The sequence below is a fragment of the Elaeis guineensis genome, chromosome 8 (genome assembly GCF_000442705.2).
Source record: "Elaeis guineensis isolate ETL-2024a chromosome 8, EG11, whole genome shotgun sequence".
Classification (NCBI taxonomy): Eukaryota; Viridiplantae; Streptophyta; class Magnoliopsida; order Arecales; family Arecaceae; genus Elaeis; species Elaeis guineensis.
The window spans coordinates 128,468,339-128,494,099 of record NC_026000.2 but is presented as its reverse complement, the minus strand read 5'-3'; the positions used below and the strand labels follow the sequence as shown (position 1 = coordinate 128,494,099).

Here is a 25,761-nt window from a genome sequence, read left to right as displayed (position 1 = left end):
TTAAGTACTTAAGAAGGACTAAAGATTTGTTCTTGATTTTTGGAGAAGACTTTGAGTTGCAAGTCCAGGGGTATACTAATTCAGACTTCATATTTAATCCTGATGATAGAAAGTCTATGTCAGGGTACGTGTTCGTTTGTAATGATGGCGCAGTTGACTGGAAGAGTTCTAAGCAACCCATCATAGCGGATTCGATCACGGAGGCTGAGTATGTCGCTGCTTCGGATGGTGCAAAGGAAAGCTTCTGGTTTAAGAAGTTCATTGTGAAATTTGAGATTATGACATTGGATGCCATACCGTTGTACTGCGATAATAATGGAGCTATAGCACTTGCTAAGAAGCCAAGGTCTCATAAAAAATTTAAGCACATCGAGTGGCGGTTTCATATCATACGGGACTACCTCGAAAAGAAACATATCGAGGTGCGAAGAGTAGACTTCGCGGACAACGTGGCAGACCCACTGACTAAGCAGTTGAGTCAACCGAAAATAAAAGTCCACCTTGAGAAGATGGGACTTAGATTTGTGGCCAATTGACTTTAGTCCAAGTAGAAGATTGTTAGATGTATGTCAAAGAAGCTAATATGGCTGACACATTATAATAAATCTAGGACATAATTTTGTACTTAATATATTGATATGATTAATAAAAGAATAATTTTTTTTCATTAATGTGTGATGTATTCTTGAATCATCTATAAAATTAGTTTCGATACATATTCTCAAGGTGTTGAGAATTAGAGACATGTATTTAATTCCTAAATACTCTCAGTCATAGGATCATCATGAGGATGATGATAGATCCGGATAGACTGACGCACAAATCACTTTCTTCAAGATAGATGAGTCTTTAGTCTACTGTGTAGAGAACTAGTATTGAGCATGACCATACGAAAGATCACTTAGATTTTTATTCGATCGTCAGTGATTGTCTCGATGCTATAGTTGTGTGACTGACCTTTTGACTTGAGATGGTACTGCTACTTGCAGTGAGGCTGCTAGAGTTTGACTGACACATAAATATGGATCTCAATGAGCTCTTATAATGGATGTTGGCGATAGTTGATCAACTGTAGGAGTGGGGTGCGCATCAAGATAGAATCTATCGATCTTGATAGAGAGAAGTAATCCTATGAGATTTGAGAGGTTAAGTCCAAGAGTCTGTGGCCACAGCAGTGTGATTGATGGAAAAATTTTTTATAAAAGTCACAACTGGACTTGAGCTAATCGAATCTATCATATGACTGATGATGACGTTTGATAATTTATCCATGACCTGCCATCAAATCGGGACTGACGATAGAGAGACTGAATCACACGTTAACTACATCTAGAGGTTCAGTTCAGTTCTACTAGATTGTCACTATATACTGCTAGGTGTCACTGGTGGATTATGAGAACTCACTAGGATTGTTCTGAATTGATAATCCTTATTGAGTTAGAGCAAAATTATTTCGATCTATTGAAAAGAGTTTCAATGATACGATGATAGAGATCATTGTATGTCTCACTACCAAATAGAATTGAATCTATAGGATCACACAACAAAGGGATTAGGTCTGGAATAAATAATTGAGCTTATGAAGTGTTAATTGGGTTTAGAAAAATCTATTGGGTTTATGATAACCTTGTTAGCACATGGTTAGACCTAATTATTCTTTTCGTTGAGATTTCTTATTTAATAAGATAATTCTAACTTAATTACCTACTAATAACCTAAATGAATAAGATTCATTGGACTACAATTGTTGGATGTCTAAGATTATGGATCATATAAATTAAGGGTGCAAGTTTCTAAATAATTTTTTTGATAGTTATTCTTGGGCGCCACTTTGATTTGATCAAGTTGGGCGTGTCCATTGATTAGAGGACCTTTAGTTCTCCTATGGGGCATCTCTTGGGTGTGTTTTGGGGTGTCTAATTATGGGTGTAAGGGCTCCAATTGTTGGCGCCTAAAGGGTCTCCTAAAGTAAGTTGGATAACTTAAGTTAATAGGAAACCTAATGTAAGTAAGACTTGTATTATGTGATTGAATAGGATTCAATCCTTGTGCCTATTTAAAGGGATCTCTCCTAAGGTCCCTAAAGCATCAAAACCAACAGCCCCCACGCCCATAGAAGGTCTCCACGCCCTCTCTTCCTCTCCCTTTCTCTTCTCTCTTGGGTGTTCTACATGCCCCTTCTATTGGGACGTGGGTCCCAAGGTATTCCATGCCCAAGGCTATTGGGTGCCTCTTCCTTGCTAGTTTCTAGCATTCGGTAGTAGCACATAGTAAGAAGAAACTCTAAAGAAGAGGAGAAGAAGAAGATCAAGGAAAGAGATCAAGTGTTGATCACGATCCAAGCTTCGTTCAGATTCAGTAGGCTGAATTTTTGAAGAAAAAAAATCAGATTAAAGAGAACTGTTCCAGATTGATCTCTAATGGATACTCATAAAGGTCGGATACTTGTGCGGCTAAGAGAAAAATCTCTTCTTTTCCAAATCCAGATTTGAAGAAAAGAATTGTGAAATAGGTATATGATTTGATCACAATCTGAATTTCAGCATATGAGATAGATCCATATAGTTTTATATTTTCATGCATACATAATTTAAATTAAAAATATTTTAATATTGTTCGCCACTACAGTATTTAGAAAATAAAGTTTTGAAACACATATGAACACCAAACCCCGAATTCCAACAATAGGCACAAGATCGTCGTCGGCATACATTGCCTCTTTAAAAGAAGAATAAAAAGATGGACAACGTATGGACAAAGGTATTACCTCAATAGTACTCCTTCCGCTTGAGGCATTATCTCAGACTTAGGAGTAGAAGGATAGTATTGAGATGATTATTATAATGTCTCAAATCCATGGACAACCATATTACATTCAAATTATTCTAAACTACTCTAAATATGTTCACTCCAATCGAAGTTGTCTGATTATTATGATACCTCAAATCTATGGACAGTCAGATTACATTCAATTTGTTCGAAACTACTCTAAATATGTTCATTCTAATCGAAGTTGTCCTAAATATATCTATACTAAAGTTGAGCTACCAAGAATCTTACTCATGCTGAGCTGAGCACTGAACATTTTCTTATGCTGATCTGAGCTATTCGGATCCTTGTGCCGAGTCGAGCAGTAAGCATTTTCTCATGCTAATCTGAGCAACTACTTGTACTGTTTTCTATGAACCGAGCAAAATTTACAAAATTCATAAATGCAAATTTAAAGTTAGAAATGAAGCAACGACTTCCAAAACAAAGCATTCTTTTTTTATTTATTAAAATCTTTACAAAGAAAAAGCCAGTGCTCCGAGCATTTTACAAAGATAATGCTGGTGTTTCAAACACTTTAGAGGATGGTTGCTCTAGGCACCATCTTGTGAACAAGAGAAGAAAACAAGAAAGAAAAAAGGAAGAAGAAGAGGATAGCAGAAGAAGAAGAGGAAAATAAGAGAAGGAGATAAGGAGGAACATCCCGCTACAAATCGATGGAGCATCGGATCGACCAGGTGAGCTGGTTCGATCTTCGTCCATCGAAGACTTTGCCTCCTCACCATCTGGATGAGCTGATTCAATCTTCATCCATCGAGGTCTCCACCTCTTCATCGATATCGCCAACCTATATGCCGTGAAGTTCTAGATACGGCATTATCCTCAACAAATGGGCCTTACAATCATCGAAGCTCTGGATGAAGGCGACGGTGGCGACGTCTAGTATTTTCCTCTTGAATGTCGTAAATCCCAAAACTCTGTAATGCAGCACTCCCGAACTGTAGGCGGGATGTGCTCAAGCTAAGAGGGGAGTCTGGTCACAGGAGGCAAAGGAGGGGGGCCCCATAAGAAGAGGATGCGTCAGTCTGCCTAGCTCTTTCCCTTTCATGGGCTAAATACCTACGGTAGGCATCCCTTGTGAAGGTATTCCACTCTCTTACCCATCTCTTAATTAACTCTAAGGGTGGCAGATTCGAAGGCAAGGATATGGTAGCAGGCGGAGAAGGAGACTTCTTGCCACAGAAGGAGGGGTAGAGATCCCTTTGCTCTCTGGCTCCTATTTATAAGTGCTAGCAGCTACATCAACTGTCAATCGATGCTTCTCAGGAGTTAATGGCCAAGCAGTTAATGATGCACTTTCTTTGGAGTGGAATAAATTCCTGTGATGCTTTGCAAAACAGAGTGTGCCCATGTGGTGCATCTTTATAGGCCTCATACCATTTTTCAGATGTAGCCTTATCAGATGAGTCATTGACTACCATTCTCCATAATTGTCTGCATTTAAGGGAACAGAATGAGATTACCATTCAATTAAATTATCTCAGATCGGTATGAGTAAGTTCACGAAGTAAAATTGTGACAAGATTCTACTCATTTTATTCTTTTCGAAATCTTCTTACAATGACCATAAAACACAAAAAAAAAAATACAAAAATTACAGGATGGTACCTGGAGCTGAGGTGCTGGCCGTTGAGACATCCGCCATGGTAGGATCTCAGATTTCATCTAAAAAATTTAAATCTAGGTCCGAATATTTGGCAGTAACTCAGGCTCGGATAGACTGACTTCCGACGTCATAGTGTCGTGGAATATTCAGCTCTTTCTTCCTCATATTCTTCTGAGGTCAGGAAGTCCTCCACAGCCATAGAAGCGACCTTGGTTGTTCGCTTTTCTTCAGCCCCCAGTCAGGCCTTCAGCTCTTTTATTTTCTTTTGCAGATGAGAGTTCTCCTCGTTAGCGGCCGATTCCTTTTCGCCTGATCTTCGAACTCCAATGCCTTGCCCAGCAGCTGAGAATTCTCCTCAACAGCCTTCTTCAATGCCACCTCAGCATCTTCAACTCTCCTCTCGGTAGCGTCGGCTTTCATAGAGATTTCTCCAACTTCTTTCTCAGCCTTTTTTTTACTCTTTTGAGCATCTCAACTTCGAGCCCAGACTTCTTCGCCTCTTTGGCCAGTTCATGAGAGTTTTCAATATACCCATTCAAGTAATGGGTGAGTTGGTAAGTGAAGAAAAATTTATGAGTAATAAATGAGATATAGTAAGTGCAAAACTAGAAAGCCCCAACATATCGGATGAGGCAATCCATGGCTCCTCTCCTCATCTCTCTCTGAGAAATGTTCAGCAGCTCGTTCACATCGATAGAGAGGAGCAGTCTGGAGAGTAGCTCATTCGTCAGCATGGGATCCCTTAGTGCTAAGGCCTCAAGTTTTAATCTGGCTAGCGCAGTTTCAGACGTGCCGCAAGCTCGACTGGTGCCTCATCTGAGAAGAATTCAACAGTGGATGAAGCTGGTCAGGTCGAGAGTTCAAAGGAGCAGGTAGGCTCAGAATCACCTCCTCCAGACCTTGGTTTGCACCGCCCACCTAGCAGTCTGTGGTAGCTGAGGTGGTAGGTAAGCCACTTTTCATCCGCATAATCTCATAGCCTTTCGGATGAGAATGTTCAGACTCCCTGATCTCCAAAGTCGGTTGTGCGGAATCTCCAACTCTGGCCCAGAGGCTCTCCAATGGCAGGCTTGGCATCTCTTTTCCATAGGATTTTCTTCTCCTTCTTTGATGGGCTCGAGCTCTTCTAGTATCCAACTCTACGATCATAATGATCAAATTGTAAGATGAACAGAGCCAGAAGATTTAAAGCCAGAACATCTTATTTGCATACCTTGAGGAGCGATTTGGCTGATACTGGCATTAAATAGCACCTGAGCTGACAGCAGCTCTTTTAACTCTAGAACCCTGAAGCTCTGCAGAGCTGCCATGTCTTGTTCTAGGTTCTCGTTCATCGAAGGTTCCTTTAGTGTAGCCTCTCGGAATTCACTCCAGGTGATAAAATTTTAGTCTTCACCTGACGTCTGCGAGACAAAAAGAAATCTTGGCTTTCAATCATGCACGACAGAAAGCATATCCAAAAATACCAAGCGAAAGCCATCTTTCTTCTTCTATGGAGTCACATACCACCATCTGCACGAGTTGGGTGCCATTTGAGGCTGAAGAGAAAATGAAAGAATGTGATATTTGGCACAACCCCAGCTAGCATGCATACCGCGGTGAAGCCGCAGTTATACTGCCATGCATTCGGCACCACCGTACACGGTGATATTTTAAAATATTGAAGAAGTATCATAAAAGAGGGGTGGAAGGAAGTCTCAGCCCAGCTAGAAAGCACTCTTTGTAGAAATCCATACATCCTAAAGATGGATGGTTGGCTCGATCACTCGGTCCGGAACTTCAAGTTGGAACGCGGGAGATATTTGTATTGCTTATGCAATATGATTATGTCCCGCTCTATCAACTCTGATCTGAAGTTCGCAGTGCAAATCAGGCTCCATAGTGGCCATCTCTCTCTCATGTAGGAAACCATGAAAGGATGGAGAAGAAAGGAACTCACAGTAGAAAGAGAAGATAACCCGAACTTTGTAAGGTTCGTATATCATTCTGTCTGGGAATTTTAAATAACCTCAGACTTCAGCAGGACCTTCAAAAGTCACCTCCCATCGATATATTAATTGCAGGAGATGTGCATCGACAGAAGACTGACGTACACACGACATGTGGAGACTACGAATGGATGTGATTGCTGTCACCGATATGGTAGTTAATACTAATGGTAGGTGAATCACACTTTACGTCACTTTCGAAGGAATATGTGCAGACGTGTGCTAATTCCTCCCACACAGATATAATTCGAATTTCAGTCTTTTCAAATTCTACACGACATGTATGAAAATTCATCTTGGATTGGAATGAGAATTATACTCTCCACTATACTTGCAATTCTAACTACAGCTAAAGCCAGCTCGAATTTTCGTTCTAACTTCAGCTCGGCTCGTGCTTTGCTTAAAGCACAACACAGGCTAAGTATTCACCTAGGCTATTACTCTAATCAAGTTTTATAGTTACAGCCAAGGGCTGAGTATATGTTAAAGACTTTGATTCATGTATTTCAAAGCATGATTCACATTCATCAAAAGAAGAGGAATATATCTAATCCTATGGAAATTCTATTACAAAACCAGGGGCCTTAGATCATGGAGAATAAAAGAAGAAGAGGGCGTAAATCACTCCTCAGAGGGAGTGTCGGGGTGGTTGACTACGGGATAGTATTCATCAGCTCTGTCGATGCCTTCAGTCTGGACGGCTGCTTCGAACTTATCCATCTTGTTTGAAAAGTGGGACATCATTATCAACTTTGACCAGTTATCCGACGACATCGTCTGTAAATCTTCGTCCAAACAATCAATTTGAAGATGCTTGATAAAGTTAGGAGAGAGGTGCACCTGGGCAATGGACTTGCACTTCTTGAAGCTCGTGAAGAACACCATCTTGCAAGCTTGGACTATGATCTTAGCCCCTTCTTTCTCTAACTACTTTCTCCTGCTTTCAGCATATTTGAGTAAAATCTTCTGATCTATAAATTCACCTCAGAGAAGCTTACGATTTATCTTTTTCTCTTCCAACCTTTCTTCAAGTGCTCCACTTTCGATCCGATCTTCTGAACTCCCGAGAGCAGCTCCAGAGAGATCTGAACCCCCTTCGAAGTAGAGCGCCCGTCGCCTCAAGGAGCTTTCTCCTCACGGCTCGTCCCTTCGGAGGTCCTGGCCCTCTTGGATGGACCACCATCGGAGCTCCTTCGAGAGTGAGCTTCAAGATAAGGAGAACCTCTTCTCGCTTTAAGTATCCTCTTCAGTGCTCCAGATCATCACGGGTCCGGTGACCATCTCTCTCAGCTTCAGACCTTTGTCTCTCAAGGGTTCTAATCCGCCCTTCAGATCTTTAATCTTTCTATCAGTCTTGAATTTCTATTGTTCGACGACCTCAATCTGTCTTTCGACCTACCATAGTTCTTCGTCCTAATGGAGAATCGACTCCTGGGCCTCCTAAAGAGCCTCCTCTGTAAAGCTGAGCTCTTTGGCCAACTCAGTATCATTCCTCTCTAGATACTCTAATCAATACTTTAGCAAGTCGATCTTCCCCTTCTCTATCGTCAGAACATCGAGGTTGGAACTAGCGAGGCTCATCAGATATTGGTCCACATGTGCAAGGGATCTTAAAGCATCGATAGATCACTTCTCCCCCATTTGTTCATTGAGAAATAATCTCTCAACTAGCGGTAGGAGGTTCTTCAAGTATTCCATCATGGATTGGAGACTCTTACTATGGATGGAGCATGAAGGGTCGAATCTGAGGATCCCGCATGAGAAGTGGATGCAAGAAAATATCCAGCAGGAGTCACCATCTCCAAAGATCCTCCAGTCTCCATCATCGTCGTCAAATCTTTCTCTGAGTTGTCGACCACCTTCTCCATCTACACTATCTCAGTCGGATCCTTTTCAGAGCATCCCTTGGTGCTTATTTTCGATACCATCTCCGTCAGTGTCCTGTTGATCGAAACTTCTCCTGAAAAATCATACATCACAACTTCCAACGGTAGGGCCATGGGCTCAATGGTAGGAGCGGCATGTTCTTCTCCTCCGATTGTGGATCTCATTTCAGCAATTAGAACCATGACTTACCTCCTATGAGTCAGAATTTGCTCAAGTCTCTTTATGCATTGTGAATCCATCCTGCTTCAAGAAATTGTGATGAAAAATTAGCACAAAAAAGATCTGTGGCTACCTCTACGGATCTGTGGCGACCTATGCCTTCAAAGTACAAATTTAAAGGAGAAAAAAAATGAAAAGCCACCGCAAAGTAATTAAAACCTTGAAGAGACCATCAACTGAGTGGTCCCATCAATTATGTCCATCCATGTCAGTCACGTTAGACTGACGTCACATACTTTAAATGTAGAAGGCAGGCATGAAGGCAGAAGCGTGTGGCATTGGATCCAAGATACTTTTGGAGTATTCCTTTCATCTGATTCTCAGACTCAGGAGTAGGGGAGTAGTGTTACAGTGATTACCGTGAGCACCTCGGATTAGCACTATATCATAAGATATTTCAAGTTCTCGGATCATCAACGTGACCGTTGACTGTCGTATGAGTTGAGAAGTCCATCTCCATGCTAAGCTGAGACGTCTTCGAGGTCTAATCTATATATGAGCTACTCAACCGACTTATCTCTTCAACATATGCGATAGCTGTCTATCCCGAATAGATAGGATTTGACGTAACCATCTTCTCTATTCTCGAAGAGCGATTAAGGCTGAATTATCTCATCCAGTTTGGCATATTCAACAGTCCGAAAATCTTAGAATCATGCAATCTCACAGCTAACAATCCAATTATTCGACATCCTTCTATATAAACAATCAAAGCCTCGAGATCCAGATAAGTCCAATCGAATTCTCACAGAGAACCCGTTGCTACTCTTTTATTCTCTATTTTTCTGACTTGAGCTTCGGAGGATCCTCGCTGGAGTCACAACATCGATTTGAAATTTTTTTGCAGGTCACTCCAGCGCTAGCATCACCGCATGAGGTATCCAAGTGTCCGTCTTCCGATCCTGATCGATTTCAGTAGCAACATATATAATCCATCTATTATAAAAAGCATGGTTTAGATATTACTTTTAGATGTATACATTCCTTGTTTTAATATAATCAATGCAACTCTTGGGGTAACTATAGATAAGTTTGATGGTTTTATAGCCAATACAGCTCCCTATTCTCAACAATATTTGAGCCAAACTAGCCTTCTCTGATCCTACAGTGCTTGCATCGAGAACTCATATACAATGAAGATGAACCCTGCTCCAATTTCATATTATGTAGATGTGTGCAAAGGATTTGTAGGAAGTAACCAAGTTTCGACCTAAGGCCTTAGTGGAGGATAGGAGTCAAACATTCCATCTTACTTAAACATTATATATATATATATATATATATATATTATTTATTTTTTTTGTACAGTATATATATTATATATAGTTCAAGAAATCAAAATATAAAATATCACACAAGACCTTTAGGTATTCGTCACATTGATATCAGATCCAATCTCTAGTATTGTTGGCAACAAATGAAGCAATCCAATCCACAGTACTATTCGTCTCCCAAAAGGTGTTCGAACAGTCATTACGATGGAATGACAAAGGGACCTCTAGATGTCACAGAGTAGCAGATGAACTTTTAGATACTTTGCTTCATCTTGGATCCAATCAATAATTATCATTGAGTCATCCTCAATGAAGATCCTCACTATCTGCAACTCCTATCATGTGTAGATGATGTCCGTCCAAGCGGCATGGAGCTCCGCTCCGAGGATCAATAGCTCAAAGAGAGTGAGCCTCCAGTAGCCAGCGGTCTGACATCTAGGCCCCAAATGACATAGCCTGCACCACCTTTGCCATCCTTAACATTGCCATCAAAATTGACTTTGACAAATCCTAAGGAGAGAGCTCCAGAAATCAAAAGACCTTCCGAATCACTATATGCACAAAAAGAGAGTCCCAGAAACTTGGGGCAACAAAGAACTAGCTACAATATCAAAATAGTTGTACTCCTCAATAAGATAGTAGGCTCTCTCTAGCACCTGATATGCAACCATAGCCTCAACATGAAGACCAAGTTGTTCCTAAACAGCAAATCTGATAGGCGACAAATACCATCTGCCACTAGAGGGGTGGCCCTCTATCATACTTGACTGATCGCATCCAAAAGGAGAAAAATCAAGAGCCACTAACTATCCCCCAAGGCTGGCCACCCACCATCCCTCAGATCAAACATGCCCTCAGACAACAAAGTAAGGCATGCTCCATCAACTCATCCTCTAGCCCACAGATTGGCAGGCAATCGGAAGCTCTATGCCTCTGTCCTTAAAAGTATTCGAGTCGGTAGCTAGTCGTAGATAATCTTCTAGAGGAAGAGTCTGATCTTGGATGGACAACCACTCTCTAGATCTAAGCAACCTCAATCTTTCTCTTTGGCATGGCCTATTTATCAGTACGAGATCCTTATTGGGACCTTGGGGCAGCAAGATCAGCCTCACACCCTTAAATTATGGCTCTGATGGATAGGGATAGGGGTAGCAAGAATTCTGTCAACTAGCTGACCACTAAAGAGATAGATGACATCTTGAGCCCTCCAACCCCTACCATCGTCAGTGATCAAATCATGGATCTATAGGTCATTATCCACCTCCATGCTGACATAGGTTGGCTAGTATAAGAGAGGCTAGAAATCCAATCATCTTGACTCACATCAACCAAAGTTCTGTCACCAATCAGCCATCTGACCTAGCATACTGCAAGGACGTAGATACAAATCTTCCTCCAGATGAAGGAGCAACTATGATCAATACAGATCTGGGACCCCTGGCTCCAAACTCCATGTCAAGCCTTCATCATTCTACTCCATAAGCTAACAGGCTGAGTGAGGAGTTAAGCTATATATTGGGCAATCATAGTCTTCCTCTAACCAGCAAGGACTGGATCCTAAGCCTCCATCCTACATAGGCTGGTAGACCACCTCCCAAAAAAATAGGTGAAGCCCATGACCATTCTATTGGAGTTTCAGAGAAAATTTCAAAATTGCTGCTCCAAACCCCTAAGTTCAGAGTACACACAATAGTGTTCGTCAGGAGGTAGACCGAAATGAAACTCAAAACTAATCTCACAAGAAATATAGTCCTCCCCATCATGAAGAGGATGTTGGTTGCCAGCCCTCGAAACAATCCCAGACCCACTGCTCATGGGCCTACAATCAGCCCTCGAAGTCTTCGTCCTATGATAGAACCCCTAGATAGGTCAAGGTCTCGATTTGCTCAGGATTCCTAGTCTATCCCAAATTGCCTACTTCACCTAGATCTTCATCTTGGTGCTAAAGATGTAGTAGACTTCTACAATTCATGAGCTGGTCAGAAGCTCGATAGTAGGCCTCAACTATAGATGCGAAGTACCTTGCATTTTGCACCAAGACCCGACCAATGGGCAAGCAATGATCTGCGAACAAAAAATATGAGAGCAGTTGAGCCTTAGGGGCAAGCCAGTAGGGTTCCAGTTCTGCCCCCTAAATTACCACCCAAAGAGTATGAGACAGAGCATCAGGACATAAAATAAATAGAAAAGGGGAGAGAGGGTTCGACCACCCATCAAGTGAAAGAACTCCATCGGGGTACCATTGATTAGGATGGCATAATTTGAGGCCTCCATACAATCTATGATCTAGTCGATCAATCTATCCTGAAAGCTAAACTTATGGAGCGTCTGGCACAAAAACCTCCAGCTCATTCGTCGTAAGCCTAGTCATGTATAAACTCTTAAATAAGTAAGACGTTATCGATGATACAACGACCATTGACAAACACACCCTACGCCTAGCTGATTAGGTGTGGAATAACCAACTACAGTCATCTAACCAGGACCCTTGCACACACTTTATAGAGAGTGGTACAAAAACTAATCAATTTGAAGTACCTCGAGATCGATGCATCAGGTCTCTTCAGGATGAGAATGATCAACATCCTCTTCCACTGCTTTGGAATATCTCTGGATTCAAAAACCACCTGCACTACTTCAATCACCTCTTCATCGATGATTGGCCAGTACCAATGAAAGAAGAGAGGGAAAAAATCATTTGACCCCAAGACTTTATCCTCTTTGAGTGATCAAAGGGCTCCACGTACCTCCTCAGCTAACACTAGATGAGTCAGAGCCTCATTCTCCTTATTAAAGATACTGCACATAGAGTGGATCCCTATAGAGGGTCATCCCTGCCCAAGAAAGTGGTCCAGTGAGATCTAAAGAACTATAGGATCTGACCTCTGATCTCATCATTGTCCTCCACCACTCTACCATCACTCTCTCTTAGGTGTCTAGTGCGATTGGTAGACCTCCAGACCATCATTGGTTGATAAAAAAAATTTGATGTTTTGATTATCCTTTCTAATCCACTGCATCATGAACCATTGCATCCACAATGTCTCTTACTATCCAACAAAGAGTAGCGCTCAGAGAGCTTGTAACAAAGCTCTTTTAGATCAGGCTCCCCGAGGCCTCCCTCCTAATCTTCTCTCCCCTGAAGCTCCACAATGTCCGTCTCCACCCCCTCGATCTGTCTGAAAATGTCACCAATCTCAAGACAATTCTATCGGATGAGCCTGCATCTTGCCAGCTCGAATAGGCCTTCATCAAAGATTGGAGGAGCTATAGACTTAGCTTAAATGGACCTTTAGATATAAAGCCTTTCCCAGAAACTTATTGTTATGAGTGATTACAAGTTTATTGGATTCTAGTATGATTTTGTAAACCTTAGGTGCAAGAAAAGATCCTCTAATCTACTTTTTCCTAATCTTAAGGATATCCAGCACTTCGTGGAGGATCAGGATTTTTCAAATATCATCTTTAAGTCCACTAGACCTTTTATTGATACATATACTGCTGCATTGTTCTCAAGCATTGCACCTCCACATAATCCATGAAAGGTAGAGAACTAGAAGCGATCAAAACAAATATGAACATTAGCTCCAAAACTAAGCCACTAATCTCAAGATGAAAGAATGAGGTCTTATTGAGGGGTTTAGAGCATCCAACCCAAAAGAACTTCCCATACCATATTCAACCATAGTGACTTGAGGTTTGATTGCACTTTTCCGTAGTGGCTTAGTCTTTATATTTTTAAGACACAAGCAGGCGAATTTATCCTGGAAGCGAAAGATCTACTGAAACTTTATGAATTCTCACAAAGGTTTATATAGAAAGAATGGATCGATATGCACAATGCCTAGTATCCATCATTTACGGCTAGGTATCGGTTGAAGTAGATTCTTCTTTTTTATCAATAAAAATTTCTTCCCACGCTATTGGTTTAATACCAATAATGACAGTCATTTCAATATGTCAAGGATATATATGTATCCTGATCTTTTCTAGGATTCCAACTTAGGCCACACACGAAGATTTTTCCAGTTGAGGGCTCGTTAGTTCTACCTCATGGTTGGTTTACCCACACATGAAGTAGAAAGATCTCATTCTTATCTTTTTGAAGTTTTTCCCTTAATTTGATTTGGCTCTGATTGGATTCAATCAACTTGATCTTAAGTCCAAAATTTGATTTATTCTTTAGCTTAAGTAGATTCCCTTCTCCAATTCTAATGGAGTTTATGACCTTCACTAGGGTTTTGTAGCCTTGCTTATGATTTAACTCTCATGAGAAGTTGGATCAAGATGGAGGGAGAGAGTCAGTCATGGCTTAAACTTTATATCTTAAAAAATTTACATTCGATCGATTCAGCTTTTCTAAGGAGATCTTGGAATTAATGGATCTGGATACTAATAGGTTTGGATTCTACTATGGCATAATTGTGGAACTTGGGTATAGTAAACCAATCCAGACTGGCATCATCCTTTTATACTTGGCTTCCAGGGCATCCTATAGTTCTTTAGCTATCTTGGTGGGAATGTTCACATTATAAATAGAATTGAATAGGACACTAAGGATCCTATGATAACAACAAAGTCTATTTCTCAAGGATCATTCTTTGATGAGTAAACGACTAACTTTCCTATTGACCAATTTATCTAAATTCTTATACTTTTTATATGATAAATTATTTTTCTATAGATAGCATTTACTATGAAATCAGCCAAGTCTTATCTACCTAAGAGTTGGATAAGTCATTGTTCCATCAACTGAGAAGATAATTTTTTTTATTTTATTTCTAAAATATCTATACCCTATAATAATATATAATAATATAATATAATATAAATATAAATAATATATAATATATAATATATTTTATAATATAATATAATATCTATATTATATTATATTATTTATAATATAATATATTATATTATATTTTATTATATATAATAACCTTTATATAATAAAAAGTATTATGAAAATATGATAGATCTTAATAACTTATTTTAGAAAAGTAATAATGCAAAAGAATATGGAATGGATTCCAGAGTTATTTTTCAATGTACAAAAGAATATAGATAAATTATTTTTCTATCTAAATATGGTCAAAAAATACTTAAAAAATATAGATTATCGGATAAGTTTTTTACCCTCCAAATAACGGACCGTAAAAGTTTTATTTGAGATCTAGAGGATCCTATTTCTTAAAAGTTTAAACTATTTAATTTGTTAAAATCTATTTAATCTGTTTAAACCATTTGATCTGACTCACCTATTTAATAAATAGTTATGCAAGTCGAGTTGGGTTATCTAATTTAATAAACAATACTGATTTAACCTGAATTTTTAACTTATTTAATAAATAAATCAAATTCAGATTGATAAATTTTTTATCTGACCTAATCCAACCTGATCTTATCCAATTACTCGATTGCTATCCTTATTTACGAGGGATTAGATATTAAAGTGATTGGGGGTGATTTAGAATAGGGTTTAGGATCAGGTGTTCTATATTAATGAGCTAGTATCTCATTTGCTTTGTCATCTTCTAAAGAAAGAGTATTAACAAAATAATCTACCCTAAAATAATACATAATTAGATAAGTTTTTCAAAATATTCATTATCCATGCGAGGGAAATCAAAGCACTGGCATAGACATAATCTTGAAAAAGAGAATTTCTTCCTCCAATCTCCGTTACTTGAAACACCTGTATTTGGAAATTAAACATATAAAAATTGAACACTACATTTTTAGCAAATGTATATAACTAGAAAGAGATAACCAAACTAGATATAGTACTAGGTTTTACGCTAATGAAATTAAACCCTCCTAATTGGAGCTGAATTTCTTTCCAAGGTGGAATCACTATGTATGCGGTAGCTGATCCAATGAAGGTGGGTTAAAACAAAAAAGTGCAACCTAACTTGCCATGGTACACAACCATCTCCTACTTCTGCAAGTTGAAGCATCTCTTATTTTCTGTTAACTTAGTTTGTAGAGTTAATTGACCGTGACAGATTTAGGCAATAATCTTATTATAGCTTTGTTCACGGATTTCTGAAGGCCTTGTGGAACGTACGTTGGCTTCAGCAAAAGGGAAATGCCCGGTCAGCCATCCTGAAAACTGAGACTTTGAGAAATTCTTTGTGCATCATGGATGGTGTAGAAAATCTTAGAAGGAGTGCACTACCTCATTCAATTGATCAATATAGTCATTATTTTTTAATATATATTTAATATCTATAGATCAATTTTTTCATTTAAAAATCTTATATGATGAAAATATCTCCGTCTTTTAGAAAAAATTATGACATTCTATGACGTAATATAGTTCAAGATGTCATAATATGATCTAAGATATTATAATATGATAAGAGTATTTTTATCCAACAATTTTCCAACACACATTTAATACTTGCAGATGATTTTTTTATTTGAAAATTTTGAATGACGAAAATGTTTCTGTTCTTTAGAAAAAATTATGACATCCTGTGTATATTATGAACGCAGGATGTCATAATATGGATATAAAATATCATAATTTTTTCAAAGATAAGGATATTTTCGTCATATAAAATTTTTAAATGAAAAAGTCTACATATAGGTATTAAATGCATGTTGAAAAGTAGTGACTATGTAGATCAATCGGATGAGATGGTGCATTTCATGTGGATTTTTTATACTCCTTGTGGTGTATAAAGAATTTCACTTAGACTTTTTGGGGCCAAGCAGCAGGGAAAGGAAGCCAATGCCATGCATGTTGGCTGGAGGCTACGAAACTTAAGCCCATTTGGATAATTGGATCAAATATTTTATTACATTCACGGATTGGACCAATACAACCAATAAAATTAAAGAATTATAGATTGGGTCAAGTATATATTCAAAAATATTTAAGAATAGCTTTGGAGTGGACTAGCCCCGATCCACGGAGGAAAAAAAAAAAAAAAAAACCTCAACTCATTGTGACTAAAATTTTACGGAAAGAACACCATATTTGGATGTCAAAATGAAATGAGTTATGTCCATTACAAGCTTTTAACAAAAATCAAAGGCAGATATGTTGAACCAAACATTAAACCAAACACCATAGACATCTCTAGTGAGGTCCTGTTGATCCCCAATGATTTATGTGATCCTTTTCAATCATTCATGCAATGGGATCACTAGATATGGATCATTGTCACCTTGGATTTCATGCAAATTCTGGCTAGTCTAAAGCTTTAAATTCCTTAAAATACAATAGATCTCTGCAATACGCTTTAATTATGCCTGTTAATTGAGAAGCTGGTGTGACATTTAACTGATATAATTATTTCACCCAGCAAGTAGATTTCTTTCCCCTTCATTTGTTTCTGAATTCAAAGCTTCTACTAGAAAATAAATTCATGTTCGTTGCATGAATATACTTCCTTTGTTCCTCAAACGCTTGGTGGGTTCCATTGCATGTATTTGAACCACCTGCAATTGACCTGTTGAATTGATTGTTTTGCATTTTTATGGTTTCATACGTAATAAAGTTTAAAGTCAAAGCAAATCAAAATTGCATTAGCTGACTCTTGGAAGCATTCATTCAAAATAATCCTCATGTGAAAGTGTTTAAATTCAAACCGTGAACGTTTTGTTGGGATGTGCTAGTTGCTGCAATCAAGTTGGAGAATCTGAAAGCAAAAGAACTTGAGATGTGTAGCTAAAATGCCATCTTATCGTTGGGGAAGTTAGAGATTTCTAGATTGCATGGAGCATTGTTGTTCCTAGCAAATTAAGAACTTCAGCAAAAATTAAGAACTTCAGATATCTTTATTTTCCATAAAGACCCATCTAAATTTTCTGCTGCTGCATCAGCAAATGTTTAGCCAATTTCATGCTTTTATTGAAATTTATGATGGGCTAGGCCTATCAAAGACAGAACCGAATGCCAATAACCAAAATTTTTAGGATAAGCCATAGCTTTTGCAAGGATATTTCCTTATTTTTTTAAATTTGTGCGAGGAAAAAAAATCCTTAAATTGTACTTGGAGGTGGCAATTGTAGCCAACCCACATGATACCTAATCTAACCTACCCCGAATGGGATAGATTTTATCTGGCCCTTTTAGACTATGTGATGGGTATGGATCGCAGATAACATATCCAAAATAGGTTTGGATTTGGTATGGGTAATAGTATGCCCCATACTGAATCCGATCCAATATAATCTTAATCTAAATCCTTCTTTGTAAAGTAATAATTATTTTAGCATATTTGCATAATAAGTTCTTTACTTGACCTATTCCGTCTTATCTACCTAATTTGATTCGAACCAACTACTTTACTTGATCCAACCCAATCGGGATGGATACAAAGTAGGTACGAATATGTAATTTTTAATTGCAGAATTGATTTAGATATTGGTCAATACGGTCCATACCAAACTTATTGCCATCCCTAACAATAGTGGATAGTCTTAAAAAGAAGACCATGCTGGCCACTTAAGCTTAAGAAATAAATTTGATATGCTGTAAAATTCTTTATTATTAAAAATCTAGCTGAATCCATATAAGCTTCGCAAGCATAACATATTTTACCACTTAAGTATGGTTGAAATCGGATTGAATACGGATCAGATATCAGTATATTCATATCTATATTTGTTTTATTTTACAATAAGATATAGATATGGATATATTAGTCAGATACAAAAATTCATGTCCATATTTATTATAAATGGATATGGATACAAGTTGAATACTAGACGTATGGTTATAAATATGGATATAAGTCGAATATCTAAAATTTATGACAATAAAATCAAAGATATTACTATATGGATCATAAATCAAATTAATAGTATATTAATATGATTATATATTTCTATGTTCATGTGTGACATATAAAATTAAATAAATTATAAACAGAATCGAATATTCAGATACTGACTGAATAGTTGTCTATCCATATTCATATTCATTTTTTTTTTATAGATATGGATATATATACAGATATTAGTCGTATGCTCAAATTTCTATATATATTCGAATAGATTCAGATATGAAAACATATCTAAATGGATATTAACCAATCCATTTTCACCCCTATAATTAAGCACCCGATAGGGATGGCCATGTTACAGGTGAAGAGTTGTCTTGATATTAGGAAAGCTATACATATTAAAAAAAAGAATGATGGTTTCCCAAAGACAATACTATGCAACAAAATAACACCAACATTAAGCTATCATGAAGCAAAGAACCATGCAAATGAGATCGGAAAGCACCTCTTCAAAAGAATTTAGCTTGAAGATGGTGATTTTACAATCCAAATGTTTGACCAATCGATCTTTCAATTCTTTCAAGCTACAAAATGCTACAGATGGTGTTGCCGCAAAGCCCCAGGTCAAGATCAATATATGATCGAGCTGGAGGTGGTCGGCTAGAGCCGAACCGAAGAATGACACCTTCCTTCAGAATGATCTACAACTAAAAGAAAGTCTACTGGCCAAAATTATCTGATGGAGGATTCTTCGATGTTTAAGTCAGCTAAAGCCTAGAGACAGTCGGAAGAAAGAGAATAAGAATATAGAGTGGTTATTTTGTATATGAGAACTTATTTGAAAATCCCTTCTTTTCTCTTTATGTAGAGAAGAGACTGTCATCGATTACTCGAATTCGAAGAGTTGATTGGTGGTATTTGGTAATGGGCTCAAATCTTTCATGCCTATATCATGCACGACCATCGTAGACAACTATTATGCAAGTGAGGGTGAAATATTGGCCCACGTGTGTGCGAGGCAGGGAGTCAGCCCAGATCATGAAGAATCCAACCAGGCCGAGCCTTTCCTGAATAAACCGATCAACAAGAGCTAAATTGTACTCATCAGTTAGTCTCGTTGGAATGTTGGAGACCGCCACAACAAATGGAAATCTTAAATTCTATTTGATGGGATATAAACAAAGAGATTTAAGTATTTTTTTTTCCTAGCTTATTAGGAGAGCAATTAGAATTTTTGTACATACTATGGTAGCTAAGATACAAAATCGTTTACATCCATTACAAAATTTTGCCACATAGGCTGCCCTACAGCCGAAATAATTCCCCTAGTAAACCACTGAATTGTCACGTGACTTCATTTTCCTTCGTATCACAAGAGAGTGACGCAAGATGCTGTAAGGTTTGTTGGGTTCTGCCTACCAAAAAATAAGCACCACTACAAGCTATTACGCCAAACTTGTTTTAAAACTTGTGGATTGCTTTGTAATGGGAAAAAATTGATTGAACCTTGTACATTCTCTTAGGACAAAGGACAAAGACTTTATATGTGCATGGAAACAAGATTGGGTCTTCTTATTTTGTACCTATTTAATCTAAAATCATAAACAATGGGAGAGGTTTTGGTGGGCTGTCAAATCATGTGAACTTCAAAAAAGATGCTGCCCCTTCTAGGTGGCATGAAATTTCCCCATTCATCCAAGTGGTTATGACTTGTGGTCACAAGCCTTAGTATCATTCTTATTGTACTCTGAACAAACCAAGCTCTCACATGCATACAAAAAGAACTAGAAAATGCTAAAGATTCCCATATTAAAACAATCTATACAAGTTCACATGCACCTCTCATCACCATCAACAAAGGGATAGCAAGCAACAACAAGAACCAAAGAAAAGAACAAGGCAGCTACACCTCACCATGGTCAAGCCCCAGGAGGACCATGGGATGGAGGGGCGCCACCCTGGACTGCCATGGCCAGCTCAAGCTGCCTCAATGAGAGGGATGGCAGAGAGAGGAACTCTGGAGCTTTATCCCAGACATTGTTGAACCCATCCCATCCTACATGGGACACATGCTGCACATCAGTTGGGAATCCAATCTCCATCTCCTCATCATCCTCTTTGTATATTACAAACAGTTGAGATAAGCCCTTGAAGCTCTTGATCAGCTTATGAAACCCCACAGAGACGTTAGGCCGAGGAAGTGGGAGAAGCCCAAATGAGCCCTTCGTCTTTCCACCAGATTGGCTTTCACCTTCTCCACCTTCCAAAGGAACAAACAGATAAGAGAGCAGACCGAACAAATACCTCTGCTAGATCTCTTAATAAGTACTAAGAAAGAAGAGTTTTACTTGGTCTTGATGGAGTTGGCTCTAGTTGTGCTTTCTTTGGTTGGCTTTCGCAAACTGCAATGCTCGATTGAGAAACACAGCCCATGGAGAAGGAAGGATGACAAGCCTCTCCATCCTTCGGTCTCTCATTGCCTCATGAATGGAACAGAGGAGATGGTAAAGTGGGAGGTAGGAGGTAAAGAGAAAGAAAAGGGTGGTTATGGCATGAAAGAAATGAAGTGCAAGCAAATTTGTTATATTGGGTGGTGTTGACTTTGTTAGCAAGTCTGAATGATTTCACAGATAGGAGTAACTCAAGTTTGGTGAGGGAAGGCAGAGAGGGAGGAGATATTATGGAGTGGGTGGGTTGGTTGGTTTTGGTACCCACTTTTTGCTGATTGCTATCCAATTTGCAGGGCACCTTGAGGCCACCAACTACTTTTTGTGTGTTCTGAGAAACTTCTCTTACTACTCCCTCTATCATGCAGGATCTTCTATTTTATACCTCCCTTGAACATAAAGGCATCGTGTTAAGACACATTTGTACTTTGCTTTTCCCAGCTTACAACTATTAAATTAAGAACTAAGATTAGTCTAAGAGTAAAGTGCAAGAAATTTAACATATTAATTCAGGGCAGATCGCAATTAACAAGCACAACAGGATAGAGAAACTATAGAACACGAACCTAAAGATTTGTCAATTTCATACAGGATAAATAGACGTTTACTTGCCAGGCTAGTTGGTGCTACTTTGTACAAAATCAAATACATGTTGCTCTCATAGTTTTATCAGCTTGAGATAAAACCATGCAGTCAAAAGCTTCCAGAACAAGAATGGTTGGTAACATGATGAAATGATAGATGGGTGATGACACTTACTGATGATAGCTATCGCACTAGAAAGAAGTATTGTCATCATGAAGAATACCTCCTCCCAAATCTAGTGAAGGCATCTACGATTCCTGTTGCGGTCCTTTAAAGTACAGAACTAAAGATTTAGCTTGCTTCCATGGACTGCAATTCACCTTTACCACCACCTCATTACGTTTGACAAATTACTCCATAGTTGACAGCAAGTGAAGCTTTTAAAATACGACACCGAAGCACTAAATTAAAGCCACTACTGAGTCTTAAACTTCAAGGAGAATGGGTGCTGGAATGATCTGTGATTGAGACAGGAACAAGTAGAAGTGGAAGTCGTATAAAGACTTCAAATGATCACTGTTACCACTTGGGCCATAGCCATAAACTGTATCTGATAATCTGTCTCCAAATAGAGTTGGGTATTTTTTTTTTTCTGTTTGCTTCGGAATTCCTCCTATATCCAACTACTCTTTTATGACATTTTCCCCGTGGATATAATTTGTACAAAAAATATGGCTTACAGTACTACATAAAAGGTAACTACAACAACAATGTAGAAGAGTCGAGCAGAACATTGGAATCAGCAGTGCAGCAAATTAGTATGAAACTGTTTCGGACATACAGACACTAGGTGAGATTTCCTTTTCTTCGAAGTATGGACTTTTCTGTGACTCAGTTATTAAGCGAACTTTGATGGTGAAAGATTACTTGAAATCTAGAAAAAAATTTTGTGGAAAAAAAATAAAAAATAAATTCCACAGCAACTAGACAGAACCAATGGAGACAGATGTCAAAAGCAATGCTGAAAAGTTACTAAAAATATTTGCACTGGCCAAAGTATAATCATAATTATTACACATAGTACCGGCATAAATTCACCGCATTTAAGACTGGAAATCCCACTAACAGTGGCCCAAGGTGCAAAAACTGCATTCCCCGGAATCTTATAAATGAAAAGCTGAATGGCATCAAATAAACAATTTAGTATTTCCATTCGGTATTCCATCAAATTATGGTAGTTTTGAGAGCACATACCTCTTTTGGTTTAAAGAGGTCAGTCCACTACAAAAACTTCTAGTATCTTGATGGCAAGCTCTGCCAGGTATAACATGCAACCTCCATTCACCAGTAATCCCCACATGAGCATTTGCCATCCTTAAAATGATGAAATCGGTGAGAATCTCGAACAATGATCTCCCTGCCTGTGGCTTGACAAATATATTTGATAGCCTCATGACAGTCTACACAAATACGCAGATTCTTCATGACCCTTAAAGGCGATCCATCAGGAGTGCTAATGATCCATAAGCAATGGCAAGCTTCTCACTATGGTAATTTAGAGCTGATTCTTTTTGTTCTTCTTCCACATCATGGAGAACCAAGTCTGTTCTACTTGAATACCCTAATACCTTCAATCTCCCAATTAAGCACTCCAAGTAAGAGTATACCTCATCTGCTTGGGGATGTGACCTATCTCCCGCCACAAATGTGTGAATCTTGTTCTTCAACTGAATCCAAGATCGACCTGGTTGTTTTCTGACCCCTCTCTCTTGCATCAAGTTCCTCAGCTTGGAAGCCTCCCCCCATTTCCTTTTGGTGGCATGTATATTTGATAGCAATATATAAGATCCAGGATCACATGGTTCAAGTCGAACCAGTTGTTCAGACGTCCATATTGCCATTTCTATATGGTTGTGAACTCGACAAGCTGATAACAATGCTCTCCAGACAACAGTGTGATGGCTGATGTTGTTTTCATGAATAAAGTCTTTTGCCTTCTCAAGCAAACCAGCCCGACCAAGGAGATCAACCATACAAGTGTAGTGTTCGATATCCGGAACTATGCCATGATCTTCTTGCATCAATCTGAAATAGTTATAGCCTTCTTCAACCAAACCACCATGGCTACATGCCGACAAAACACCCACAAAGGTTATCTCATTTGGCATTATCTTATCCTGCAGCATGCTTTCAAAAAGCTGAATGGCCTCCTTCCCCTGTCCATGCGAAGCATAAGAGCCTATTATTGAAGTCCACAGCACAACATTTCGACTATGAAAGCTGTTAAAAATTTTACGGGCATCTTCCAAGCTACCACATTTAGCATACATGTCGGTGATAGCCGATGCCAGAAAGGTGTCAAATCCATGGCCAAGTTTTTCAACACAGGCATGCACCTGCCTGCCTTCCTCTAAGATTCCAGCATCAGAACAAGCTGCAGTGATGCTGGTAAGAGTGAATAGGTCCACCTTGATTCCTTCACGAAACATCCTGCAGAAGAGCACCAGTGCTTCTTCACCCCTTCCATTTTGCACATACCCAGCAACCATAGAACTCCATGAAATGGTTTTCGGCATTAGACCATCAACACACTGGGATGAACTATTGAAAATGATTGATGAAACTTCAGTTTTGCCACACTTGCAGTACATATCTATGAGTGAATTCCTAACAAATGCATCATGCTCACAACCCAATCTTACTATTTGGCCATGAAGCTGCCTTCCTAATTCCAGCAAAGCTAATTTACCAGCTAATATCAATGCCATAGAGAAAGTGAACAGATTAAACTTAGGCCCAATCTCCACCATGTGATAGAGAAGTTGGAGGGCATTCATATCCAACCTGTTCTCCATTTGCCCATTAATAATGGTGTTCCAACTCGAGACATCATGAAGGGGTGACATCTTAAACATTTTCATTGATCCATCAATATCTCCATTCTGTAAATGAGCACCAATCATAATATTCCATGAAACAGTGTCCCTCTCATTCATCATTTCAAAAATTCTCTCCACATATTCAAAGGTCCCACATTTGGCATAGAAGTCAAGAATCGAATTCTGCAACACGACATCCAGTCGAACCCCATTCCTCATAAGCCATCCATGGATCCCCTTACCCATTTGGAGACTATTAAAGCCCCCGCAACACTTCAGAACACTAGCAAGAGTAAAGCAATTCGGCAAAACCCCCTCAGTTAGCATGCGCATAAAAAGACTGAGCGCCGTTTCATACTCTTCATTTCGAGAGAAACCCGAGATTAGAATAGTCCATGCGAACACATCTCTTTCACGGATTTCCACGAACAACTTGTGCGCAAGATCTAAACAGTTGCACTTAGCATAGAGATTAAGAAGCCCTGCGCCGACCTGCCCATCTCGAGCTAGACCTACCTTAATTGCTCTGGAGTGGAGAAGCTCGACATCGGAAAGGGTGGTTGTGGTTCTGGAGGAATCTTTAAGCAGATGGAGAAAAGCTCTCCGAGGGTCCTCCATGGGAGATGGAAGAGGGGGGAGAGGAGAATGGGTGGTGTCGGCAGGGGGAGGTGCATTTTGGAGGACCGAGGTGAGGCTTTGGGTTGGAGAGCGAGAAAGTGGTGTGGAGGAGAGGGCAGCGATTGAGCGGGAGCGCGGGAAATTCAAAATGTTGGTGATTGCCTTCTTCAACGGTGGCATACGGGATTTCCCGGGCGAAATCAGCCCGTCCGCCGGACGGGCGAAGAGTATGACGAAGGTGGCTTTAAGTCTACAATAAAAAGAATAATAATAGAATAAAGGGTTCGCTAACTGATGTCCAGTGCATTTGTGAGGAAGAGCGCCGCCCCTTGAACCAAGGGGTATTTGGTTAGGGAATTGAAATCAAGATGAGAATCAAAAATTAGGCTCAAAGCTAAATTTTTTTGGAGCATTTGATTCATGATTTTGAATCAAAATTAAAATAAAAATTTAAATCTTTCAAAATAATAATGATTGAATTTTAGATAGATTGGACCATTCTCATTTCCTCCCGAAATCAGAATCGGAATAGGATTCCTTCCTATCAAACATAGTTGAAATAAGAACCATTCATTTTCATTCCGATTCTAGACCATAACTTTCCTTAACCAAACACTCCATAAATGATTTGTAAACATTTTATTGGTTACAAAGAAATCAAACAATTAAAATTTTTTTTTACAATAATTAAATTTACTGATATAAATTAGTATCAAGTTTGTCTAGACAAAAGTCGTATATATTTATA

The 25,761-nt window shown here is 38.8% G+C and overlaps 2 protein-coding genes across 2 annotated transcripts; both read right to left on the bottom strand.

Moving 5' to 3' along the window:
- Positions 1-20,336: 20,336 nt before the first annotated feature.
- Positions 20,337-21,376, bottom strand: LOC105049641 (CRIB domain-containing protein RIC4). Its single transcript, XM_010929362.4, is given in 3 exon segments — positions 20,337-20,804; positions 20,893-20,982; positions 20,985-21,376. Coding segments are annotated over 3 exon segments (468 nt in total). The 5' UTR covers positions 21,022-21,376; the 3' UTR covers positions 20,337-20,463.
- Positions 21,377-22,538: 1,162 nt separating this feature from the next.
- On the bottom strand, positions 22,539-25,487 carry LOC105049642 (pentatricopeptide repeat-containing protein At5g04780, mitochondrial-like). Its single transcript, XM_073261787.1, is given in 2 exon segments — positions 22,539-23,036; positions 23,039-25,487. Coding segments are annotated over 2 exon segments (2,334 nt in total). The 5' UTR covers positions 25,194-25,487; the 3' UTR covers positions 22,539-22,857.
- Between the last annotated feature and the right edge of the window lie 274 nt (positions 25,488-25,761).